The sequence below is a fragment of the Monodelphis domestica genome, chromosome 8 (assembly GCF_027887165.1).
Source record: "Monodelphis domestica isolate mMonDom1 chromosome 8, mMonDom1.pri, whole genome shotgun sequence".
Taxonomy (NCBI): Eukaryota; Metazoa; Chordata; class Mammalia; order Didelphimorphia; family Didelphidae; genus Monodelphis; species Monodelphis domestica.
This window is the reverse complement of record NC_077234.1, coordinates 130,419,161-130,442,372: the sequence shown is the minus strand read 5'-3', so window position 1 is coordinate 130,442,372 and position 23,212 is coordinate 130,419,161. Positions and strand designations below refer to the sequence as shown.

At 34.3% G+C, this 23,212-nt stretch overlaps 1 protein-coding gene across 27 annotated transcripts in view; it reads right to left on the bottom strand.

Annotated features, from left to right (window-relative positions):
• Positions 1-23,212, bottom strand: part of LMO7 (LIM domain 7) — a 241,756-nt gene that overhangs the window by 22,192 nt on the left and 196,352 nt on the right. For 8 of the 27 annotated variants that reach the window (XM_056807332.1, XM_016424986.2, XM_056807326.1 and 5 more), the window contains 10 exons: positions 21,624-22,074; positions 20,682-20,984; positions 9,379-9,496; positions 7,665-7,826; positions 6,136-6,323; positions 4,977-5,037; positions 2,834-2,890; positions 2,637-2,678; positions 923-948; positions 518-622 (listed from right to left, as the gene is read on the bottom strand). In XM_056807332.1, coding sequence (XP_056663310.1) covers positions 518-622; positions 923-948; positions 2,637-2,678; positions 2,834-2,890; positions 4,977-5,037; positions 6,136-6,323; positions 7,665-7,826; positions 9,379-9,496; positions 20,682-20,984; positions 21,624-22,074 — 1,513 coding nt within the window. The remainder of the gene's footprint in view (positions 1-517; positions 623-922; positions 949-2,636; positions 2,679-2,833; positions 2,891-4,976; positions 5,038-6,135; positions 6,324-7,664; positions 7,827-9,378; positions 9,497-20,681; positions 20,985-21,623; positions 22,075-23,212) is intronic. The other 19 variants (XM_056807336.1, XM_056807328.1, XM_056807331.1 and 16 more) reach the window with 4 other exon arrangements.

Here is a 23,212-nt window from a genome sequence, read left to right as displayed (position 1 = left end):
AATGCAGATGATTTCTAGATCTCTCTATCTAGTCCTAGCATTTCCCCTGAACTCCTTCTTAAATACCACCAATCACCTTTCAGGCATCTCGTACAGAATAATCCACAGGTATCAAATTCAGTATGACTGAAATAGAATTCATTTTCTTTTCCCAAAAATTCAGTTCTTTTCTGAACTTCACTATTACTTTTAGGGGTACCATTGTCCTCCCAGTCACCCAGAAAATGGGGTATGGGGGAATAGTTGTATAAGACTATCTTAATACTGAGTTTGCTAGAATATGCAATGTTCTGAATTCATGGTCACCTAGCTCTCCAATAAAGAAAGGAGAGGGTTGCTGGTTTTTTTTTTAGTTATCTCTTCTCCAAAGTCAAGCTTTGTCACTCTTCTTTTTATTTTTATATTTCAAGTAATTCGTTTTTTTAGCAATACCTTTTAATACAAGCTAGGACTGAGCAGGCAAAAACAATTAATAGGCAATATTTGGGCTCTAATCACTTGGATAGTTCATCATTACCTGAAGCAAACGATCCTGTTCTTTCTGCCATTTTTCCTGTCTTTTCCTCTCTTCCTCTTGATCCCAAGCCCAACGACTTGGAGCATTAATGGTTGGAACTGGAAGCTATCATTTCACAAGAGAGTCAGTAGAAAAAAGGTGAAAAAATAAATAATATTAAATTAATTTGAATAGGTACAAGATTATAATTTATAGGCCAACCATACTTTTCTTTAAACTAACGGCTTTGTAACATTTATAATTGGTGGTTTTCAGAACTACTATTATGTTTAATTAGAAACAAGAATGGTTTTCTAATACTTTATACAACTTATACCAAAGAAGGGCAGATATTTTTGCAGAGAAACTAGCAACCCCATTAAGCTTATTTTATCTACTCCAATGCAACAAATAAATATTACTTACATCAGGCACCACAGAATCAGAACTTCCTGTATCATCATCATATTGGAAGAAAGAAGAAAATGGGAAAACATATTAAGTTAGAAATTCATTACTAAAATATTTTCCCTCCCCAAAAATATTACTGTGTATCTTAGGCACCAATATTCTGTTTTTTTAAGTGACAGTGATTTATTTTTAAAAAAACAACAACCTATTCACTCCTGAGTTTTGTCAATAACTAGTCATCTTTCAAGATATAAGTGGGGAAAAGATAAATACAACCATTTGGTTGTACTTGTTAGTATAGTCCTAAATTTACAGGGAAGGTTTCCAGTGTTCTCTCTTTTTTAGATACAGCTTGCCTTAAGTCTGGAAGTTGTTTTTCTAGCACCTAAAAATGTCATGGTTCAAGCCAACATATTGCTTAGATATATGGTATATTGCAATAAAAGTAAATCTTTAGGTATGTGTATTGATTTAAATTTCACTTTATAACAAAGATATAACCACTACAAATATGCTCACTATGGAGTGAATGTTTAATGTGCCATTCCCCTTATAAAGAAACATAACGTTTTAAGCTTTATTTTGTTCATTGTACTTTCCTTTTTTAAAAAATGGATTTCATGTTAAAAAAAATGAAGGAAAACATAGCACAAATTGTATTCTCATGTCTTCTAAAATCAGGTGTTACTAAATGAATCAATGGTATTTTACAACTTATTACAGTAAAACAAAATTATTTCCAAATCTTTAACATAATCTCCTCTGAAAAATGTCTGTTAAAGAAAAGTATGCCAAAACTAGAATGGGGGAGGGAGGGTTAGTTGTTTTATCCTAGTCAACAGAGAAAAGGAGTGCAATATTTCAGTTACTTGACTTTAGAAACATTGGCTTTTAGCAATAGAATCAAACACACTAAAGATGAGATCACAAATACAATTAACACATACAGACTTAATGATAAAAGTTGCTTGAATTATTTTATTTATGGATCGACAATGAAGCTTAGAATGCACTGGAGAAGAAATAAATTATCAATTCCATACTTAATATGTTCAAACCAAGAAAAATTAAAAATCTTTATGAAGCTAGTTTGTCAATATTTGGGCAATCTTAAAAGTAAAAAGCAATAACATTAGAAATCAGAAGCACATCCTAGTTTGAATGTGTCACCTTATTTCAGATGTTTGCTCTTATTTTTAAGTTTTCAATGACAACACAAAGTTGAGAGATGACAGTTATCCAAGAAAAGTATTAGACCAATATGAAAATGTGAAAAATACAGCATGCAGAGTGCACAACAAAAGGCAGCAGCTCCATCAGACTACACCAACATAAGGTTTTCAAAAGCAGACTCCCATGCTTCCTGCTTCCATAATTAAGCTATTTTAAATGACTTTCAAATTAACAGGGCAGCACTTAGGCACCAGTTCCTTCCATGACTCTCCTTTGGGGAGAAAAAAGTCCCTGCCAAACAAACCTATTCTTTACTAACTTATCTCCAACACAAAAATATATCTATAACGAAAATCCTTTAAAATTTAGAATCAAGTGTGTGTTGGTGTAATCTAATAGCATGCCTTATAGAAAGAGCAGTCAAGCTTGAACATTTCTTACTATTCCGGAGTGGAAATATGTGTTGTGTTTTTGTTTTTAATTTTAACAGCATTTCAGCTTAGGAGGGGGGAAAAGAGTTTTACAGGTATAAAAAGGACACACAAAGACCCATTACCACAGAGGTAGACCCATGAACTGTAAGAAAAACCTGATGACCCTGGGGAAAGAATGGAAATGAATTATGTTGCTTGGTCATAACAACAACAAATGATGTTGAAGAGGCTTAGTACCCAGCACCACAGACCAGTTAGGAAGAAAATATAGTGGGAACAATTTCATGAAGGTACATGAATTGTTAGCTGTGTGGTTTACCTTGTTCAAAAAATTGTGACCGCCTTTTTAAGTTTTTCAAAGAAATGGGTTCAGAAGCTAGTTGAAAAATGGGAAAAAAAATATATAAATCAATACCATGTTATACTCATTTTAATCTATATCCCATGGAAAACAAATGACATTTCATAAAATCTGACATCTGGAAGAGACCACCGCTGAGGTCGTCTTGCACTTAAGAAATGCTTACTGAATGACTGATCTTGTCCAACCTCCTACGGACACATGAATCGTCCCTACCACATCACAGACAAATAGTCCCTGCTTTAATGCCTTCAGTGATGAGCAGTTTCCTGCCTCAGAAGGCAGTCACGCCTTTTTAATTTATGGTTAATACCACTGGAAAAAAAACTGAAGGCTTTGGAGAATATGAATTATTTAATGCACATACACAGATGTTTTTAGTAGGTTACTTGGCATTCAAATTAGTAAAAGTAGTAAACTGATTCAGGATCACATTTTAGCAGAGGGATATAACATAGCTTTTTTATAGCAGGCTAAGTGCAAAACACCCAATTTAAAAGGTTCTCGCTTCCTGTCCAAATTGGCTATTGATTTTTCGTGTGCAAATTCACTCATTCTTAAGGAAAACTTCATTTTAAGAAATCACTGCACAATGATGTAGATTTATCTCCACTATAAGAACAACTGTTAATAGCAGAAGTCTTCATGTACTCCATCTACTACAACCATTATTAAGAAAGAAAAGGAAAGCAACCTTATAGGAATACCAGGAATGAGAGTTGATCTCTAAATTGGTGGGGAGGGAGAGCTAGAATATGAAAGTAAATGGAAGAAATTAAATTTTCCTGAAAACATATCAACGTTTCTAGAAAGTCTAGACCCATTTTCAAAAATCTCATGGATATGACAAGAAAGATCAATCAAAATAGAAAATGAGTAAATTGTATTCTAGCTTCTCCCATTGATTTTTCACAAGGTCTTGGTCTAATTATATTCCATTTGTATTCATTCAGAAGAATGCAGATGATAGTTTCACTTGGTATTAACTTAACAGCAAAATATTTGATCCTTTCATTCAACACATCAATCTTAAAGTTGTACACTGCTCCCTAAGAATTAATTAAACAGTAAAATCCCACAATATCAAGGTCTAGACCTCACAGAAGTATGAATGCAAGGGAGGTGATTTTTATTTTAAAACTCTTCAAATGAAGTATGCAATATTTAAAAATTTGATATTATATTAATATGTATTCAAAACAAAGTTAACTATTTTAAAAGGCAATGCAAGTGACAGCTAGATTGCTCAGTGGATAAAGCAGCAGGTCTGGAGACCCAGATATGGGCTTCAAATTTGTCCTCAGCCACTTCCTAGCAGTATGACTGGGCAAGTTACTTAACCCCAACTGCCCAACCTTTACCACTTTACCACCTTGGAATCAATATCTAGAATCAATTCTAAGACAAAAGGTAAGGGGAATTTTTTGTTTTTGTTCTTGAAGGCAATGTAAGAAAGGGAGAAATAGATCAATTTGAGAATTTATTCATAAATTTCAGGCTTGGGCATTTCATGTTCAAAGGCATCAAAGTCAAGCATATATCAAAAGAGATTAGTACTAACATAGTCCCAGGGTCTTCAGCTTCCCAATAATGGTAGCTAGCATTTATATTGTAGTTTGGCAAAACAGACCTTAGTGCCTTTCCTCTGAGACTAAATAGGTCCCAATTCAAAAAGTGGCCAAAAGTAGCAAAAATGCATAATCGAAGTTCTCTCCTTTTTACATTCTATTACAAAATATCAATCCATTAAAAATATGTATGACTCCTTCCAAAATGGAAACTTATTGCTTATTTTGGCTTAGTTAGAGAAGGAAGTAAGTTCTTCCTTCCTTTTCCCTCTCACTCCGAAAAGGCCACAACTAGTATCCGGAAATCCAGAGCTTGCTGCCAATGCTCCAAGCGCCATTGTAGAGCTATTCAGCACTTAGTGGAATTGAGCTCCAGTCCACCTGGCTGCAATTGGATCTGGGTGCTGCTTTTTAGTTTCAACTTGCATCAGGCCAGTTTTTATTTCACTCAAAGTTATTAATTTTTACAACAGGAGAATCTGAGTACTACATCTGTTCTCTTCAACAAGATGTGGGATACCATGATCATTTACCTTTGGGTTCCATAGAGCTGTTTTCAACACTTATGCCATTTATTCCTTTTGTTTCAATATTCTGTAAAGGGGAAAGAAAGCAGTTCATGTTATTTCCTCTAAATTGTTTTTAATAATGCATGAACAAAATTAACATTGTGATTCCTATTAAGTGAAAACATTTCCCAAAGAGGTAAGCTTGGTGGGCTATTAATATAGATTATTAAATGCAGTCAAATCTTGAATATTTTTCAGTATTTTATAACATTGTCTCAAGGATTAATGACAAGTTACAAGAATTGATGGTTTTAAGGTAAATCAGACATAATTCTTGAGTAAACGTTATGAGCCAAATAATTACTATTTCAGGTCGTTGCTTTGTTTTAGTAAAAAGGTAAAAACATACATATAATTTTTCCACAATAAAGAAGAAGAGTTAGATATTTCTAAGGAGGAATGCCTCAGAAATGTTGTAATAACATTCTCAAAACAAAGCCAAGTTCATAATAAGTAACAGAAATATTTTCATTTAAATTAAATACATAGTTCCTATATAAACAGATTATCTCCTTACTTTTGAAAAGTCTACAATAATGGCTGCTTCAAGAATTAAATTTCTCGTGAAATGATCTTTTTTTGAAAACTTAAATTTAACTTCTTCATTTCATTTCACATAGAAAAAGACATCAAATTCTGCTATATATGTAAACATTTATCTGCATAAAATCAGTAAGCATTTTATGAAACTTTTAACTGCAAATATTCTTTACATTTTTAATCTAGCTGCTATCAATAAGCATACAGCAGAAACCATTACATTCTACAGCTCTCCTTAAAATAATTATCACAGAGTGTATGTTGGAAAAATGGAAAATACATAGAAACTCAGTTCTGAATCTTCTGGCATTTTCTATGATACAAAACCATCACATAAATTGTCATAGGAATACTATAAGTATTCCTAAAATCTTTATCAAATGTTGCCTTTTCTAATGAGGAGGGAAAAGGTGAAGGGAATTACAAGGGTATTTTAACATAACAAGCAAGTAAATTTAAGTTTTAAATAATAATTTGATTAAACACAAACAAGACTCTTTCTGGTCCCATTTGGTAATCCCTCTAATTCTTTCTAGAATGTCCCGTTTTGTAACCACTTCCCATTCTCAAAAATCAAACTTACGGAATTTTGAAGACTTTCAGAGAAATCACTCTGTATTGAAATGTTTGAAGTCATGTCTGAACTGTAAACTCCAGAAGTTGCATCAATCCACTTAGTTTCAGGTGAACCTATAATTTTGGTAGCCATACTGGTGAGATTGAGGGTTTTGTGCCTTACAAATGGCAGGGAAGGTTGGTCTTTGCCCCAGTCTGATTGGCACATCAAGATCAAGGAATGAGTATAGGTAAATGTCAAAGTGGAAAGAACAAAGTTACTGACAGTACATCTAAAGAGGACAAAAAGCATACACAAAACTGACAGACCAATAAGGAAAGAAGCAGAGGAATGTGTTAGGGCTTTCATAGGCAGACCACCTTCCCAAAAGAGAGGGTTAATTTTTTTAATCCCAAAACATACCAGCAAATTTACTGAAATATATTATATTCCAAGTTTTAGTATCAAAAGATGAAATTATCATTAATGAAAATTGTTAATAGATGGGATTGAGATGAGGATGGATAATTCATCTTCCTCAAAAAGGAAATAATCAGAGATAATACAAATATAATATCCAATAAAGCTTTACATTATACAAAATCTCAGTTACTACTACTACTACTAATGCTACTACTACTACCACCACTATCACTACTCCACTACTGCTACTACTACTACTACTACTACTACTACTACTACTACTACTACTACTACTACTACTACTACTACTACTACTACTACTATCTACTCACTGCTACTATAAAGATCTGCACTGGTACCTAAATAATGTAAAAAGATTACAAGAATGGCTCTAGAATTTGGAAATTCTTATGAAGAATATGCAAAAGGACTAAGCATAAGTCGTACATAATGAGAAGGGGTGGATGAATTGCTCTATGCATTACTAGAGAGAGTAACTACCTTGATAAGATCATGTATCCATTGAGTTATTATTAGTTATGAATGGTATCAAAAAGTCATCTATTTTTTTTCTAAACTCTTACCTTATATCTTAGATTGATACAAATATTGGTTCCAAAGCAGAAGAGTGTTAAGGACTTGTGCAGGGTCACACAGCTAGGAGTGTCTGAACCCAGGTCCTCCTGCCTCCAGGTCTGGCACTCTATCCATTGATCCACCCATCTGCCCCTCACTCATGTATTTCTCAAGAATCAAGAATAGGAACAGAATCAACTCTGTTTTCCTTTATAGACTGAAAACCAGAATATGTAAAATAATGCCAAATGCCATATTCAATATCTGATAAGTAATTATTGACAAACTTCAAGCACAAATGCAAAGCCTTTTAATTCAAGAATTTAGCAGAGAATGTCTCTACTAGAGCTTGGATATAATAAGTTTCAGTATATTTGCTAGTTGAAGAGGTTTACAAGCAGCACACTAAAGACAACATTCAAACTCTTTCACAAAGCACCTTTTGTAAAAATGTTACTGCAGTAAGTCAAGACCCTCAACCAAAGACCACACACACACACACACACACACACACACACACACACACACACACACACTGCACATAACAGATAACTCACCATTTTTTCCATAACGCCTGACATCCACAACTAGGTTTCCAGTTTCTAGTGCATTAGCCATGATCTCCTCCCACTTATCTGTGTCCTTATTTGAAAACGTGGTGTTGTTAACAGCAATAATTTCATCATCTACCTGCAGCTGAGACAATGCTGCAGGGCTACCTATAAATTCCAAAATAAACTTAACATCAGCTTGAAGGATCAGCATTTTGTTGGGAGTCAGCATATTCATTTCAGAAAGAAGGAAAAAAGTATAACTATTGTGCTAGTTTCCATTAATCACTGCTCAGGTAGAATCACGTAAACCCCAAAACAGGGAAAAAAATATAAAGTCTTTCAATGAATCAAAAAAATTAGTAGCAACGCAATAATCTAGGACAATTCTGAAGGTTTTATTCTGAAGAAAGAACACTATCCACAGTCAGAGGAAGATCTGTGGGAGTAGAAACACAGAAGAAAAACAATTGCTTGATCACGTGGGTTGATGGGGATATGATTAGGGATGTAGACTCTAAATGATCACCCTAGTGCAAATATCAATAATATGGAAATAGGTCTTGATCAATGACACGTGTAAAACCCAGTAGCATTGTGCATCAGCTATGGGAGGGGGCTGTGGGAAGGGGAGGAAGAGAACATGATTTTTGTAATCCTGGAAAAATACTCTAAATTAATCAATTAAATAAAATTTAAAATAAAATAAAACAAAACAAAAATTTTAGTGTGAACTATGGTATACGACTGTATAGGGTATTCCTTTTTAATAGATATTTTATTTAAAACTGTTATGACTAAAAATAGCTTACATAGTCCATGAAAAAAATTCCCTTTAACTAAAAAAACCATAGTTTATAATAACTTTAAAATGTCATTTATAAATATGAGAAATTTTGTAATGTACAAGGCTGGGTTACAAACCATAATGCCAAAATCATATCAGAACTAGAAAAGATTAAACGTATCCACTTAAGAGTACTATTCTACAATAAATGAAATCATTGTCTTCCATTTAAAATTACTTTTGAAAATTAAAAAACTACATCAGTATTTTTTTACCAAGGATGTACTGGACCAATAAATCTGTTCTCCTTTTACCCCAGTCCTCCCCAAGAATAAATACAATCAACTTCATTTAAACTTAATGAGGGTTAGTTTAGAATTCAGGCAAAATTGTTTAAAGGTCCTCCCCTATTCCAGCTAAACAACTCCAGACACAATACTAGGCAAAGGGAGGTAGAGGGAAAGTAGTTATCCTTTTCTGGAGAATTCTCATGTACTTGTGGTGCCATATTAGTTACACCTACACTTATTCCAAGTAACTACAAGTTATATAATTTAAAATATATGTAGGTGGAGTAACATGGATTTTAGTTGGCAAAAATACTTCTTGAGTTTTAAATTGTTCTTTTGTAAGTTCATCAGAATATAAATTTTCAAAAGCATTAGTAAAAACCTAAACTTTATAAATTATAGAAATTTAAAAGATTAACAGAAAAAAAAATTCAGGTGGGTCAAGAAGAAGATTGAGAGGTGAAAGAAGTCAATTCTGAAAATCAAAACATTCAGAGAGCAAGAGAATATTGTCTTTCCCCTTCACGTTTGTACTTTTTCATGTTCATTCTCTCTTCTTTGAAACTCATTCATTTCAATAGCTTTGTTTACACCCATTGTAAATACTACCTGAGAATACAGTAAGGCTAAACTGAAAATTTACCTGCTTCAACTGATTGCACGATGATTCCAGGAAAATCCCATCTTACTGTAAACCCAAAGTCAGCATCACTATTCCCAGGGCTGTGGATCATAATGATTCTCATATCACTGAACTGATCCTGAAAATGAAACATGACACGATGAGATCAAGTGTCATCTGGCATCTACATGAGGAAAGTCCATCCACTAAGTAAGTAAGGAGTCTTACAGAATACTATGCACTTTAATTATCTTGGGAGAAAATAACTGGGAAATGAATTTTCTTTTTCTTCCACAAACTAGGTAAGACTTTCTTGTTTGTTCATTTTCATAGGTATATATCTGGTTCAGATATTAGTTTATTTCTATTTCTATTCAAAAATAATAAAAGAGGGTTTCTTCCCAATACCCATAAATCTTCACTGGCAGAGCAATGTTGAAAGTAGATACACTCATCAAGATTAAATACTTTGCTTTTTTGCCTAAATCCAATTGTCCACCTAAATCCATTAGTTTGGTTGTTAAAATCTAGAACAAGAATAGTCTTTTTTATAAGTGACAACACAGTCTGCCTGATTTCCCAATAAATACTCTACATCAGATATATTCAGATACGCTGGAATAGTATTTACAAAGAGGTATAAATTCTTTGGAAGGTGGCTATGTAAATTAATGATATACTCCTCTAATTTGACACATGCATTTTGGAAAAAATTTATGCATTTGTTCCCAACAGTATCCTCAATACTTCAAAGATGAATAATGCTACTTCTCTCATCTCATAAAAATTTGTTATGATCAACTTTAAAAAGTTTCATTTTAAAAGGAATCTTTGCAAACATAGTATGAGAGGCAGCTAGGTGGCTCAGTTCCTGGGTTCAAATCTGACCTCAGATACTTCCTAACTGTGTGACCTTAGGCAAGTCACTTGTCCCCCATTGTCTAGTCTTTACCACTATTCTGCCTTGGAACCAGTTCACAGTATTAACTCTAAGATGGAAGGTAAGGCTTTAAAAAAAACATATTTTGAGTAAAGGAAACAAAGATATTTAGAGCTATTCATGATGTCTTTCCATCAGGGAGCCCACTGTGCATGTCTAATTCTATAGGAAATGGTCTATTATAACAAAGGTCCATGTCCTTTAACCCCAACACAGGCACTAAGGCATCCACCATATCAAAGAATCCCTTGATCACCCTTTACTACAGATGGATTTGGTATTGAGAAAACATGTTGGATTTTGAGTTAGAACTTTCATGTTACCACACATTACCTATATAACCTTGGGTAAATCATTTAAGACCTATGCTCAGTTTCCATATATAAAATAAGAAATTTTATTATTATATTAGTTACTAACAGGTTACCTGGGAGGTAGGTACTTTGTAAAAGTCTTACATAAATGTGGATTGTTATTAAAATAATCATAACAGTCACATTTATAAGGCTGAAGACTAATAACATTCTACTAAGAAGGGAGATTTCTCATCAGTACCATTCCATAATGTCAAACCATCGGATACTGAAACTAGTGAAAAAAGAAAATGAGCAGTCAGTAAATATTGATTTCTTTCTATCTTTAACACTGTTACCAATTGAAATAAGAATTAAAAAGCCAACAAAACTACAGAATTCAAAGCTATATAAAACCAAAGAATCAAATGGTAGGTTTGGTTTTCAACATTCTAATTAAGGTTATTTAGCCAGGAGAAAAGAAGATGGAAGGAAGAGGGACAAAAGGGGAGGTGGGATTTAACAACCAGTTTTAAAAAACATGAAAGGATATTTTGTAGATGGTGGTTAGTGGCCAATATCCATTTACACCAAAGAGAAGATGAAAAGAATGGGCTTAACCCACATCAGAAGGAATTTGGGAAAGACATGAAGAACTTCCTGACCAGATGGATTATGTGCTGATGGTCTGTCATTTGCTGAGAGCTGTGAAATTTCTATTTGAAATTTTTAATGAAAAAGAGTGAAAATCTTTTAACAGAGATAGTGAAGAAGACAGATAGCAGCTACTGACAGTCAGTTATTATAATGGACTGAATTCTGATCTTGGAGTCAGGAAGACATAGGTTCAAATCCTGATTCAGAAACTTTTCAGCAGTGTGAAACTGGGCAAATCATGAAGGTGCTCTTAGCCTCAGTTTCTACGTCTGTAAAGTGGGAATAATAATATTACCTACCTTACAAAGTTGTTGTTGTAATCAAATAGGATAATATATGTAAAGTACTTAGCAAACTTTAACGTATTACATAGTTAGCTATTATTGTTATATCATTATTATTTAAAAATTATAAAGATCCATGAAGTGTAATGGAATGAAAAATTGATTGGAAGTAGAGAGGGATCAAGAGACCTGGGATCTAGTTTGAGTACCATCACTTATTAGCTTATATAACTTTTATCAAGTTATTTTGCCCTTTCTGGATTTGAGTTTCCTATCTATAAAATGAGAGAAATGGATTGAATGACCCTGATCTAAAATTCTATTCTGTTAAGACATAAACTGCTCATTACAAGAAATTCTCTTTCTCTCCCCCTTAAAAACAAATATAAAACACGAGGTATTTCCTTAATTTTATTGAGAAGAAAAATCATTACTTGATTATTTTTTTTTGCTTTTGATCAGAGAATAGGAAAAGCTAAAGTTCTTAGTTACCAGTTTTAAGAGGAGGAAAGGTGAAGGATGAAGGAAAAGGATAAGAACTACAACAGAATACTTTATTTTAATTGTTAACTTTCTTTTTTTACAATAGGATAAAAAACAGAAGAGATGCTTATTATGATTTATAAATCAACATTATAAAATCTCTTCCTCCAAATTGGGGTTCACTTATTAGTCAAGTATCCTGGCAGCAGAGCCTTGTCCATCCTAAGCCTTTGGCAGCCACAGAAGTGCCAATTTGTGCTACAAATGCAGATCTAAAGGAAATTATTTTATACTTAAAATGATTTGGCATAACAAGTCAAGTTGCCTTAGGTCTTAAAATATGATAAAGGATAGCTCTGAAATAATGAACATAAATTCAGTTCTTGGGTCTGATTAAACAGTTAGTTGTTGAATAGTTTTACCTGGCCACAAAAGGCTATGATATGAAAGCAAAGTCAGCCTTGTGTATTTCTACACTGCCTATTACTTAGAAAGCTATTCTCTTACCTAACCTTTTGCAATATTAAAAATTAGTTAGACTTTAAAATACATGTAAGCTTAAATAAAATTTAAAAATTAGATTCTAGTTTTTGTTGTTGTTTTGTGTGTGTGTGTGTGTGTGTGTGTGTGTGTGTGTGTGTTTAAGAAAAAGGGAAGGAGAAGGCAGTGCAGTATTTGCCCAAATAATTATTTGGGAATTGTAAACTAAACTATCATTTAAGTAATAAGGACATATTCTTTCCATGCTAATCTACATTTCCTGAGGTTTCATGTCTTTACTAAATTTCGTAAACCTACTCTCCAACACCTTCTGGCACAAGTGGTCAGTATGTAGGATGCTTTATTTTATGTGTCTGTTATAAAGGCACATAAAATGGATGAATGTTAAAAATCTTTGTCCTACTTTTTGGCTAATATTTTTATCAACATTAATATTTTTGAAAAATAATAATTGATTAATACTAGAAGCTATAGGTTCTTCTTCTTTTCTAACTGAAGAATATTTAATAAGTCAAATGCAACTTATGTGAAATGAAATGACCTGGAAATTAGGGATATGAAGATATATATTCCACAAATGTTTTACAGTTATATATTGTGGTATGCTCAACCTTGAGAAATTTCAAAAAACATACTTTTTCATCCCATTACTATGTCAATGTATTTTAGTATAACAATAAATTAGCATGTTAATTGTCATGTCAGAAAACCAACCAGTTCTTTTCTGAGCTTTTGTTCATCTCTAAAATGAGGGGGCAGGACTAAATGAATTTTCAAGTTCCTTTAAGTTCTTATACTCTATGCAGTTACATAACTGATTGTTGCAAATAGCGGAAAAGGAAACTACAGGGGGCATCTAGGTGGCTCAGTGGATTGAGTGCCAGGTCTAGAGATAAGCAGTTCAGGGTCCAAATTTAGTCTCAGTCTCATCCCAGCTGTTTTACCATGAGAAAGTAATTTAATCTCTATTTTCTAACCCTTAGGACTCTTCTGCCTTGGAATCAATACACAGCATTGATTCTAAGAAGGAAATTTAGGTTTTTTAGGAAGGAATGAAGGAAGGGAGTAGGGGAGGCAGACAGAGACACAGTGAGACAGAGAGATGGAGGAAAGAAAGAAAGAAAGAAAGAAAGAAAGAAAGAAAGAAAGAAAGAAAGAAAGAAAGAAAGAAAGAAAGAAAGAAAGAAAGAAAGAAAGAAAGAAAGAAAGAAAGAAAGAAAGAAAGAAAGAAAGAAAGAAAGAAAGGAAGGAAGGAAGGAAGGAAGGAAGGAAGGAAGGAAGGAAGGAAGGAAGGAAGGAAGGAAGGAAGGAAGGAAGGAAGGAAGGAAGGAAGGAAGGAAGGAAGGAAGGAAGGAAGGAAGGAAGGAAGGAAGGAAGGAAGGAAGGAAGGAAGGAAGGAAGGAAGGAAGGAAGGAAGGAAGGAAGGAAGGAAGGAAGGAAGGGAGAGAGGGAGGGAGGGAGGGAGGGAGGGAGGGAGGGAGGGAGGGAGGAAGCAAGGAAGGAAGCAAGGAAGGGAAAATGGGGAATTAAAAAGCTACATATATTACATGCAGCTTATCAAGGGATTGTGTTCAAAAATATGCTTACAAATAAATGAGTTATTTGCCTCTGTATTCTCAGTTCTAATGCTAAAAATGGTGATAGAAACCATGTAAGCAGTGTCAAGTTCCCAAGCCAGATCACAAAAGTCCAATCATTAAAATACTATAATATACTAATACAATTATGGAACCTAACCATTATGTGTGTGTGTGTGTGTGAATGGATTACCATGGGAGGTAATGTTTTCCCCCTCATCAGAGATCTCCAACCAAATGTGGGATAAATACATCTTGGGTGTGCTATAGTGGAGAACATGGGGGACAGGTGAGGTAAAGCATAGTACAGACTGAACTAGATGACAGTTAAGGTCCATTGCAACTTTGAAATTTTTTGGCTTTGTGACTGCAGCATTCCCCTCTTTCCTATGAGGTTTGTAGCCAAAATAACTTTAGCTACACATGATAGATTTTATGACTTTGGGGAAGAAATCCACCAGGGCAGGATAAGGAGGAGGGAGGGTAGAAATAGATATTCAGTGGTCAATAGCAGTAACAGCAACTTCCATTGAACATATAAAGATGAGAATTAAATAATAATAACAAATAATCACTGATGGTAATATATTGCCTTAAGATTAACAGGCACTTGGTAGAATATTATCTCATCTGAACCTCACAATAAGACTACAAAGTAAATACTATAGGTATTTTTAATCTCCATTTTATATATGAAGAAACAAACTCAGAGAGACTGATTTAACTGGCCCAGAATCACAGAAATAATAAGTCTCAACAACTGGACTTGAAGTCAAGTCTTACTCAAGTATAACACTTAGGTACACTTCTTGTTTCTAGACTGACACCCAATTCCAAGGGACTTATTCATTTGTTTCCTTTCAATTATACTGAATTCAGAGGGGGTGAGGCCAAGATAGCAGCTTAAAAGGAGCAAAAGCTGAAACCAGTCTCACGTTCCTTCCAAACCAATCTTTAAAAAGCACCTAAAAACAACAGAAGTAAAAAACTAATAGCAAGGTGAGCAAGGAGTGAGGCAGCTCTCCCATGGAACACAACTTGAAAGATAGGTGGATAGAATTGATTTTCATGGGATGCAAGGGACCAGAATCAAAATAGCATGCAGAGAAGTGCTGGCCAACCATCCCCCACCTATTGAACCAGGTACCTAGCCTAGGGATAGACCAAACTCTGCATCCCTGGACCCAACAGAGAACCCCAGACCCTGGTACCAGCCCTCAGTGAGGCCCAGAAGTCCAAAGTGTTAGGTCCTTTCAAGTCTTACACTGGTGATACCACCCTTAGCCCCAGGGCAAAATAGCTCCTAGTGCTAAGACCTGCAAGCCATCAGCAGAGGAGATAAAATCAGCAGCTTTCAAAATTCCCAGTCCACAGCCAAAAAAAAAAAGGTGGAAAAATGAGCAAATAGCAAAAAATACCTAACCTTAAAATAGTTCAATGATGACAAAGAGTAAAGCACAGAATGAATAGGGAATGGTGATATCTAATCAACCACATGCAAAACTTTAAAGAAAAAGAGGAATTGGTCTCAGGCTTTGAAAGCACTCAAAAAGGAATGTAAAAACCATATGAGACAGGTCAAAGAAAAATGGGGAAAAGAAATGAAAATAAAACAAAAAGAAAATAATAGCTTAAAAAGCAAAATTGGTCAACTAGAAAAAGGCAAAAAAAAAAATCCATGAAGAAAAGAGTCCCAGAAAAGTAGAATAGACCAAATGGAAAAGGAGAATCAAAAGGTCATGGAAGAAATTGATTCATTAAATATTAGAATTGGGCAAATAGAAACTGATGATTTCACAAGACATTCACAGAAAAAAAATTCACAGAAACAATAAAATGAAATCAAAAGAATGAAAAAATAGAAGAAAATATGAAATATCTAATTGGAAAAACTATTGACCTTGAAAATATCTCCAGGAGAGACAATTTAAAAATTACTGAACTACAATAAAGTCATGACCCCCTTCACCCCCAAAACAGGCTTAGATCTCATATTACAAGAAACTATCAAAGAAAACTGCCCTGATATTGTTGGACAAAAGGGTAAAATAGAAACTGAAAGAATCCACAGATCATTTCCTGCAATAAATGCCCAAATGACAATTCCCAGAAATATACAAGTTCAAGAGCTCCCAGGCCAAGGTGAAAATACTTTAAGGAACCAGAAAAAAATAATTCAAATATCATGGATTCCCAGTCAGTGTTACACAGGACCTAGCAGCTTCCACAATGAAGGTTCAGAAGGCTTGGAATATGATTTCCAGAAGGTAAGGGAACTTTGTTTACAACCAAGAATTACTTCCCCATCAAAATTGACTATATTTTTTCAGGGGAAAGTATGGTCATTTAATAAAATAGAATATTTCCAAGCATTCCTGAAGAAAAGTCCAGACAAACAGAAAATTTTATGTCCAAATAGAAAATGCAAGAGAAGCATAAAAAGGTAAATAAGAAAGAGGGAAAAAACATCAAGGGCTTCAATATGATCAAATTGTTCATATTCCTACATGGACATCTGTAACTCTTAAAAATCGTGATCATTATCACAGTAGTTAGAAGAACTTAGAGCATGTTATAGCAAGTTGTTAAATATTATATGTTAAAAAATCTAGGGTTGAAAAAGTAGATTGCACTAAGAGAAATAAAATGAAGTAAATTATATCACATAGGGAGGCATGGCAGGGAAACTACTTCAGTGGAGAAGAGGATGAGGGTGGTGATGGGTAATATTTAAAACCTTCAATTCTACCAGTTTCTATTTTTAGCAAGAGTTCCTTCTCCTTCTCTGGACTATCAGAGAACAGAACACAACCCCAAGTTAATTTCTTGATCCATAATTAAGCATTTGTAAGGGTTTTGGTTACTAGCAACAATGAACCATAACTAAGGGCAGAATTTCCTTCCTATACCCTCTCCTTTCCATCTTTACTTTCTGACAGAATTTATGAAGAAAGGGAAGAGAATAAACATTTATTGAGCACCTACTACATGCCAGGCACTATGCTAAACCTTTACAAATATCTCATTTGATCCTTATAACAACCCTGGGACATTTTAAAGCTAAGGAAACTGAGGCAGGAAGAGGTTAAGTGACTTGCCCAAGGTCACACAGCTAGTACCTAGGACTCAATTTGAATTCAGGATTTTCTGATTCTAATCACTGTACTACCTACCTCAACTCACCAAGAAGACTAGTCTCACAAGTGATAACAGAAGATAAGATACATCTATACTGGGTATACCATTCAATTCAATATGTGTTTATTAAGTACTTTCATCAGATTATAATAGAAAGTGTTGGATTTGGAGTCAGAAAATTTGGGTTCAAATCTTATTTTTTCTACTTATACTTGGGGTCCTTCACCCCAAGTCCTTTAATTTTTTCAAAGCTGTAATGTCACTATCTTTTTTTAAAACCCTTACTTTCAGTTTCAGGATTAATATAAAATATTAATTCGAAGGCAAAAGAGGAATAAGGGCTAGGCAGTGGGGTTAAGTGACTTGCCTAGGGTCACACAGCTAGGAAGTGTCTACAGTCAGATTTGACAGACCTTATACTCTATACAATGTGCTCTCCAGCTGCTTCTTTCAATATCTTGAAAATAAAATTATTATATCAGATCCCTCATGTTGTCTCAGATTGCGTATGTTTCTGTAGAGCATAAACACAAACACAAACCAACACACACACACGTGGAGGGGAATATATGTATATATGTATATATATATATATATACATATATATATATATATATAATGAAATGTAACACTCTACTCTTGGGACATTAATATAATCCTTCTTTGTCTTCCTATTTCCAAATTAATCGTTCACACGACTATAGGTTTTTTTCTTAAAACACCACTTTCAGCAACCTCCAGATATCCCATTAATGGATACTACCAACAGGACTCTTTTAAGCAAGCCCATCTTGTTAATATCCCTAACACATGCCATACTGATTGTCTTCTTCATCCATGGCATTACATTTCCCCTACCTGAAATACTTTCTCTTCCCTGGTACTAGAAAGTCTATATATTTTTCGAAGAAATCTAGTTCAAATCCTCACATTCCATGAAACCCTTCAGAAAATTCAAATTTCTATCAATCTCACTCTTCACTGAATCCTACTTATATACCCTGCGCAACATAATCAGCTCACCTGCTGATTTTGGTAAGAGGTCTTTTGCAGTCACACTAGCTGTTGGTGGCTTCCCCTCTAAAGTAAGTTACTTTGTCTGAACCATCTATATCTTTTACACATGGTTTCTCTCATCAAAATGTAATTTTCTTAAAGGAAAGGCTCATTTCATTTCTCTTTACAGTACTTGACACATAGTAGGAACTTAATAAATGGTTCTTGATCAACTGATAATGGAATGCTTTGTGTGGTCCTGTTTCATTCCTTTATATACCTAATCTTCCCACTTAGACAGACAACTCCTTAAGGGCAAGGACCATGTCTCATTTATTTCTCACATTTAATTCCCAAGACCACCAAGCACAATGCCAAGCATCTAATATCTAAAAATAGGTGATTCCTCATATCTGTAATGTTAATACATATATAAATATACAAAAAATAAGCACACACAATAATTTATAGATACTTCCTTTGGTTCCACTCATCAAACATTATTTTGTTCAGTGGCTATTTCAAGAAGCCCTTACTGGATAGTTAAATGTCCTAAAATCGCTAAAATCCATAATATCCTCTCCCCCCGCATTGTCTTTCCAGCCTTCAAGGTCATCTCATCTGTTGCCACTCTTAAAACAGGTACTACATGTATGTAAGTATGAAGCAATACTTAAATAACAAATACAGGAAATCAAGCAGGTTAGAGATAAGGGCAATCACTAGTGAGCACATAAATCAAAGGTCTTTCACTTTCATTTTTGTGTTTCAACCTCTAACTTGTTTTCCCAAGGTTCTGGAATTTTTCTTTCCCACCAGCAAAGAGTTTCATGGCCCTAGTAAAATATTTTCCATTTTTTAAAACAATGTAATAAAATAAACCATGTTTTGTGATTTTAACAATCTGAAGTTTTCAATAGTGGCTTACCAAAAAAAAAAGCTAGCACTATTTGTTATAAATATAAATATATAAATAAATAGATATAAAATACTTAAAATTATTTTAAGTAATGTCCCTCATCAATGTACTCTAGGCTAGAGTTCAGTGTTTAATGTTCTTTTTCCTATCCTAAACTTAAAAAAAAAAACACCGAGCACACACACACATACACAAAGTCAAATCCAAAGAACTACAAAGTACTGCTTAATGCTAAATGTCAGTGAAGTTATCAGATTACTGCAATGTGATTTTGTTTGTTGCTGATTTTCTTTGTGTATGAGAAGAGAGAAAAAAGGGAGGAGAAGAAGAGAAAAAGAGAGAGATAGAGAAGAGGGAAAGAAGAAAAATAGAGAGATGGAGAAAGAATAAAAGAGGAGGTCAGTGAGAGAGAGAGAGAATGAAAGAGAAAGGTGGGAAGAAAGGGAGGGAGGGAGAAAGAGAAAGAGAGAGAGAAGATGGGGTGAGGGAGAGAGAGAAAGGAAAGGAAGAAGGAAGGGAAGCGGCACAGAGGCGGAGGGAAAGGTAATATTTAAACCATTCAATTCTACCACTTGGTATTTTTAGCAAGAGTTCCTTCTCCTTCTTTGGACAATCAGAGAACAGAGAACAATCCCAAGTTAATTTCTTGATCGATAATTAAGCATTTGTAAGGGTTTTGGTCACCAGCAACCAGAGAAGGGAGAAAGAGAGGGACAGGAGAGGAAGAAGAAGAAACAAGAGGAACAGAGACAAATAGGGAGGGAGAAGGGAAAGATGAAGAGACAGAGAGAAGAAGAAAGGGAAAGAAGGAGAAAGATTGAGAGGGAGAGGAAGAAGAAGAAGGCAGGAGTGGAGGAAGACAGACATTAGCAGCTAAAAAGGCTTTTTATTCAATATCTACTTATTAGCTAATATTGAGAGTTCATTATCTAACAATTTCACAAATTCTCCAATTTGGTACATTGGGAGGGGGGGGATTATAAATGCCTATCAGCAAAGGTGTTAATTTTGCTAATGATTTATTGGTTATTTGGGAATTAAATATGTTAATGCAAACAATTCTTATTTTTGCAATTTAGTCTAGATTTTCATTCTTATTAAGGAAAACATTATAAATAGTAGAGCAAAGTTCACCCAAGTAATCCAATTCAGGAGAAATAAACAAAATGGGGGGGGGGGGAGGCTACTGCACACCATAAAATGCTTCCCAATATCCTTGAGATCCCTGAACCCATGACTTTCAAGTTCCCTTCATGAAGAAGAGGTTGTCTTAACCCAAATATACTTTAAAGCTGTTGCAAGAAACTCCAGTATGATCCACTAACCTACTTATCCAAGTCACCACATTCAGAAAAGGACCAAATAACTACTGAAACAAAGAGCAGAGAGAAAAATATATATGCTACCATTCTCTGAATGAGCACTATTAATGATCTAAGTGGGGGGGGGGGGGATTCCAGATTTTCATGATGGTGTTACCCATAGTATTTAGTATTTCTGAATTGTTAAGCATAATTACGGATTATCCAAATTTACCTTTGTCCTTAAAGGTTCCGGTGATGAAGAGGTTCTCCCTTCGAAAGACTCAGAAACTGGTAAAGGGTCTGATATTAAAGACTGTTCTGATTTAGGAAAAGATTCACGTTCTTGGGAAATGGGCAAATACAAGGATGTAGAAGATGGCACTGCCTTCTCATTTTCTCTTGCTTCTTCAACATTTTTTAAGGCTGAGCTTGAGTAAAGCTGGCTGTCATCTGATTTTGAGAAAGAACCACTTGAACTTTCTGGAATTCTTTTAGTGATTTCTATATCCCCATTGTACTTCCAAGCATCATCCATCTAAATTAAGAGAATCACACCATTTTGACAGTCATTAGATTTGTTTTTCCCCTCCCATTTCCTTGTTATTGTTTTTTACCTTCTAAAATTTTAAGAACACTCTAAACTGTTCATCAGCTTAGTTAAAATGATTGTGTGCAAAGATCCTCATTAGCTACTGTTCCCTTCAATACATTTGTTCTTGTTTACCCTCTCAGAGACAATACATAAGCAAATACACACAAATACCAATGATCTATTTAATGCTATCTGTCAAAAACATGTGAAAAATTTTAGGAAAAGCATTTTTAATCTAAGCTCATAGCAATCATTAAGATCCATGCCCAAAAATTCTAGGATATTCATATTCCAAAATTTTAGTTATTTTATTCCTCTTAGGCACTGTTCTGTACAAACCTGCTCAAAAATGCTTCAGCCCACTTTCAAAGATGCCTAAGACCAGTAAGTTCTTCATCTCTATCATTTATAGTACATTTCTATTTTCAATATTTAATTTCAGTTAAATCTCAAAATAAAACTATTTTACTTGGTTTGGCTCTTCTTTGGCGATCAATTACAGGTAATTTAAAACTATTGCACAAAACCCCCAATATTTTATTATTCAAGAAAGACTAACAAAGAACCCAGAGGATTTTTTACCGTATAGGATCTGGGAAGCGATGAGATCCCTCTTGACTGAGAACCAAAAGGTCTTGGCGTAACCACCGATGTTAACCTAGATGTATCAGTTTTCTGGTAACTTCTGGGGAGAGATGCTGAAACCCGAGCAGGTCCCATTTGTGTATTCAGTGAATGGTTAGAAGACAAAGCTGAGGCTGAGCTCTGTTTCTCTGTCAGGCTTTGAGAAGGAACCTGAATTTCAGCTGTTTTATAGTCCTCCATCTTTGCAAGGGTTGAAGAATCTTCTTTATCACTCTCTGTACCATAAGTCACTTCCTTCTCTCTTATCTCATTCTGGTAACCCTCTCTAGTCAAAGTCACTGCAGGAAATACTTTTGTTTCATTGAATATCTCATCAGTAGATGAATACATACTCTCAGGATCAACTGTTTTCTGCCGATGACTGTTGGTTTCTTGGTTTCTGGTTTCCCTTAAAGTAGAAGAATACCACTTCACATTTATATCTTGCCTTTAGGTTAACAAAAGGTATTTTCCCTCACAACAATTCTGTGAGGGAGGCAATGCAAGTATTATCTTCTTACTAAAGATGAGGAACATGAGAGTAAGGGAGGTCAAGAGTCTGGCTCAGGGTCACATAGCTAACAAGTATAGGTGTCAGGACTAAAACCCAACCCTTTTAACCCTTAAGACCCAAGCTCTTTCCAATAACACTATAAAACTGGTGAAAGTACAAAAGAGCACTGTTGTAAAGAGTAAATTCACAGTTCTTATTCAGATAGCTAACACCTAAAATAGACAGTAAACAAACAACAATTAACATTAATTAAGAAAAGAAAAGAGGTAGAAAAAGAGGGAAAGGGCTTACAATTTTCTTTTCAGGGCTCAAGACAAAAGTGACTAATAACTATGTGTACTTTTAAGCTGCTGGTAAGCCTCCCTGCAGCTTCATTCAATTTTATTTCCTAGAGATCCAACAATTTACCCATCCCATTCATCTAAAAGAAAGGAAACTGTACTAAAGATATGGAGAGACTATGACAGAAGTTTTTTTAAACTATTAAATACACGTTTGTGTTATATATGTATATATGAGCACACAGGTGTACATATATACATATGTACTTACAATATAAATAATATAATATATAATTTGATGTCAAAACATCAACTTGACAAAAAAATAAATTTTAAACCTAAAAATGTGGAGTTCGTTTTATAAATTTTTACTCCATATGAATGAAAAAAAATGGAAAAAAAACTACATGGAGTTTTAAGCAACTCACTGTTACCCTCAGTATCTAATTTCATCCAATTCTAAAACTACTAAAAATGACTGATTCACATTTGTCTTTTACATTCATAAAGGGGTTAATTTTAATCTAAAATGCTGTGTATACAAGCCTATACCAATGAAAAGAATGAAGCTAAGGTTATAGCTGGCTTCCACAGCACAAAGAGAGTGTTGTTGAATTTCACTAGCCTATTTCCTTTTATACTTTATTCTTAAGACATATTTGCTTTCTCTTTGGCAAGGAAATATCATAAGGTTTCATACAGTGTGCTTAGAGGAAAAGTTCACATATCCTTTTCAATGATCTTTTGCAACA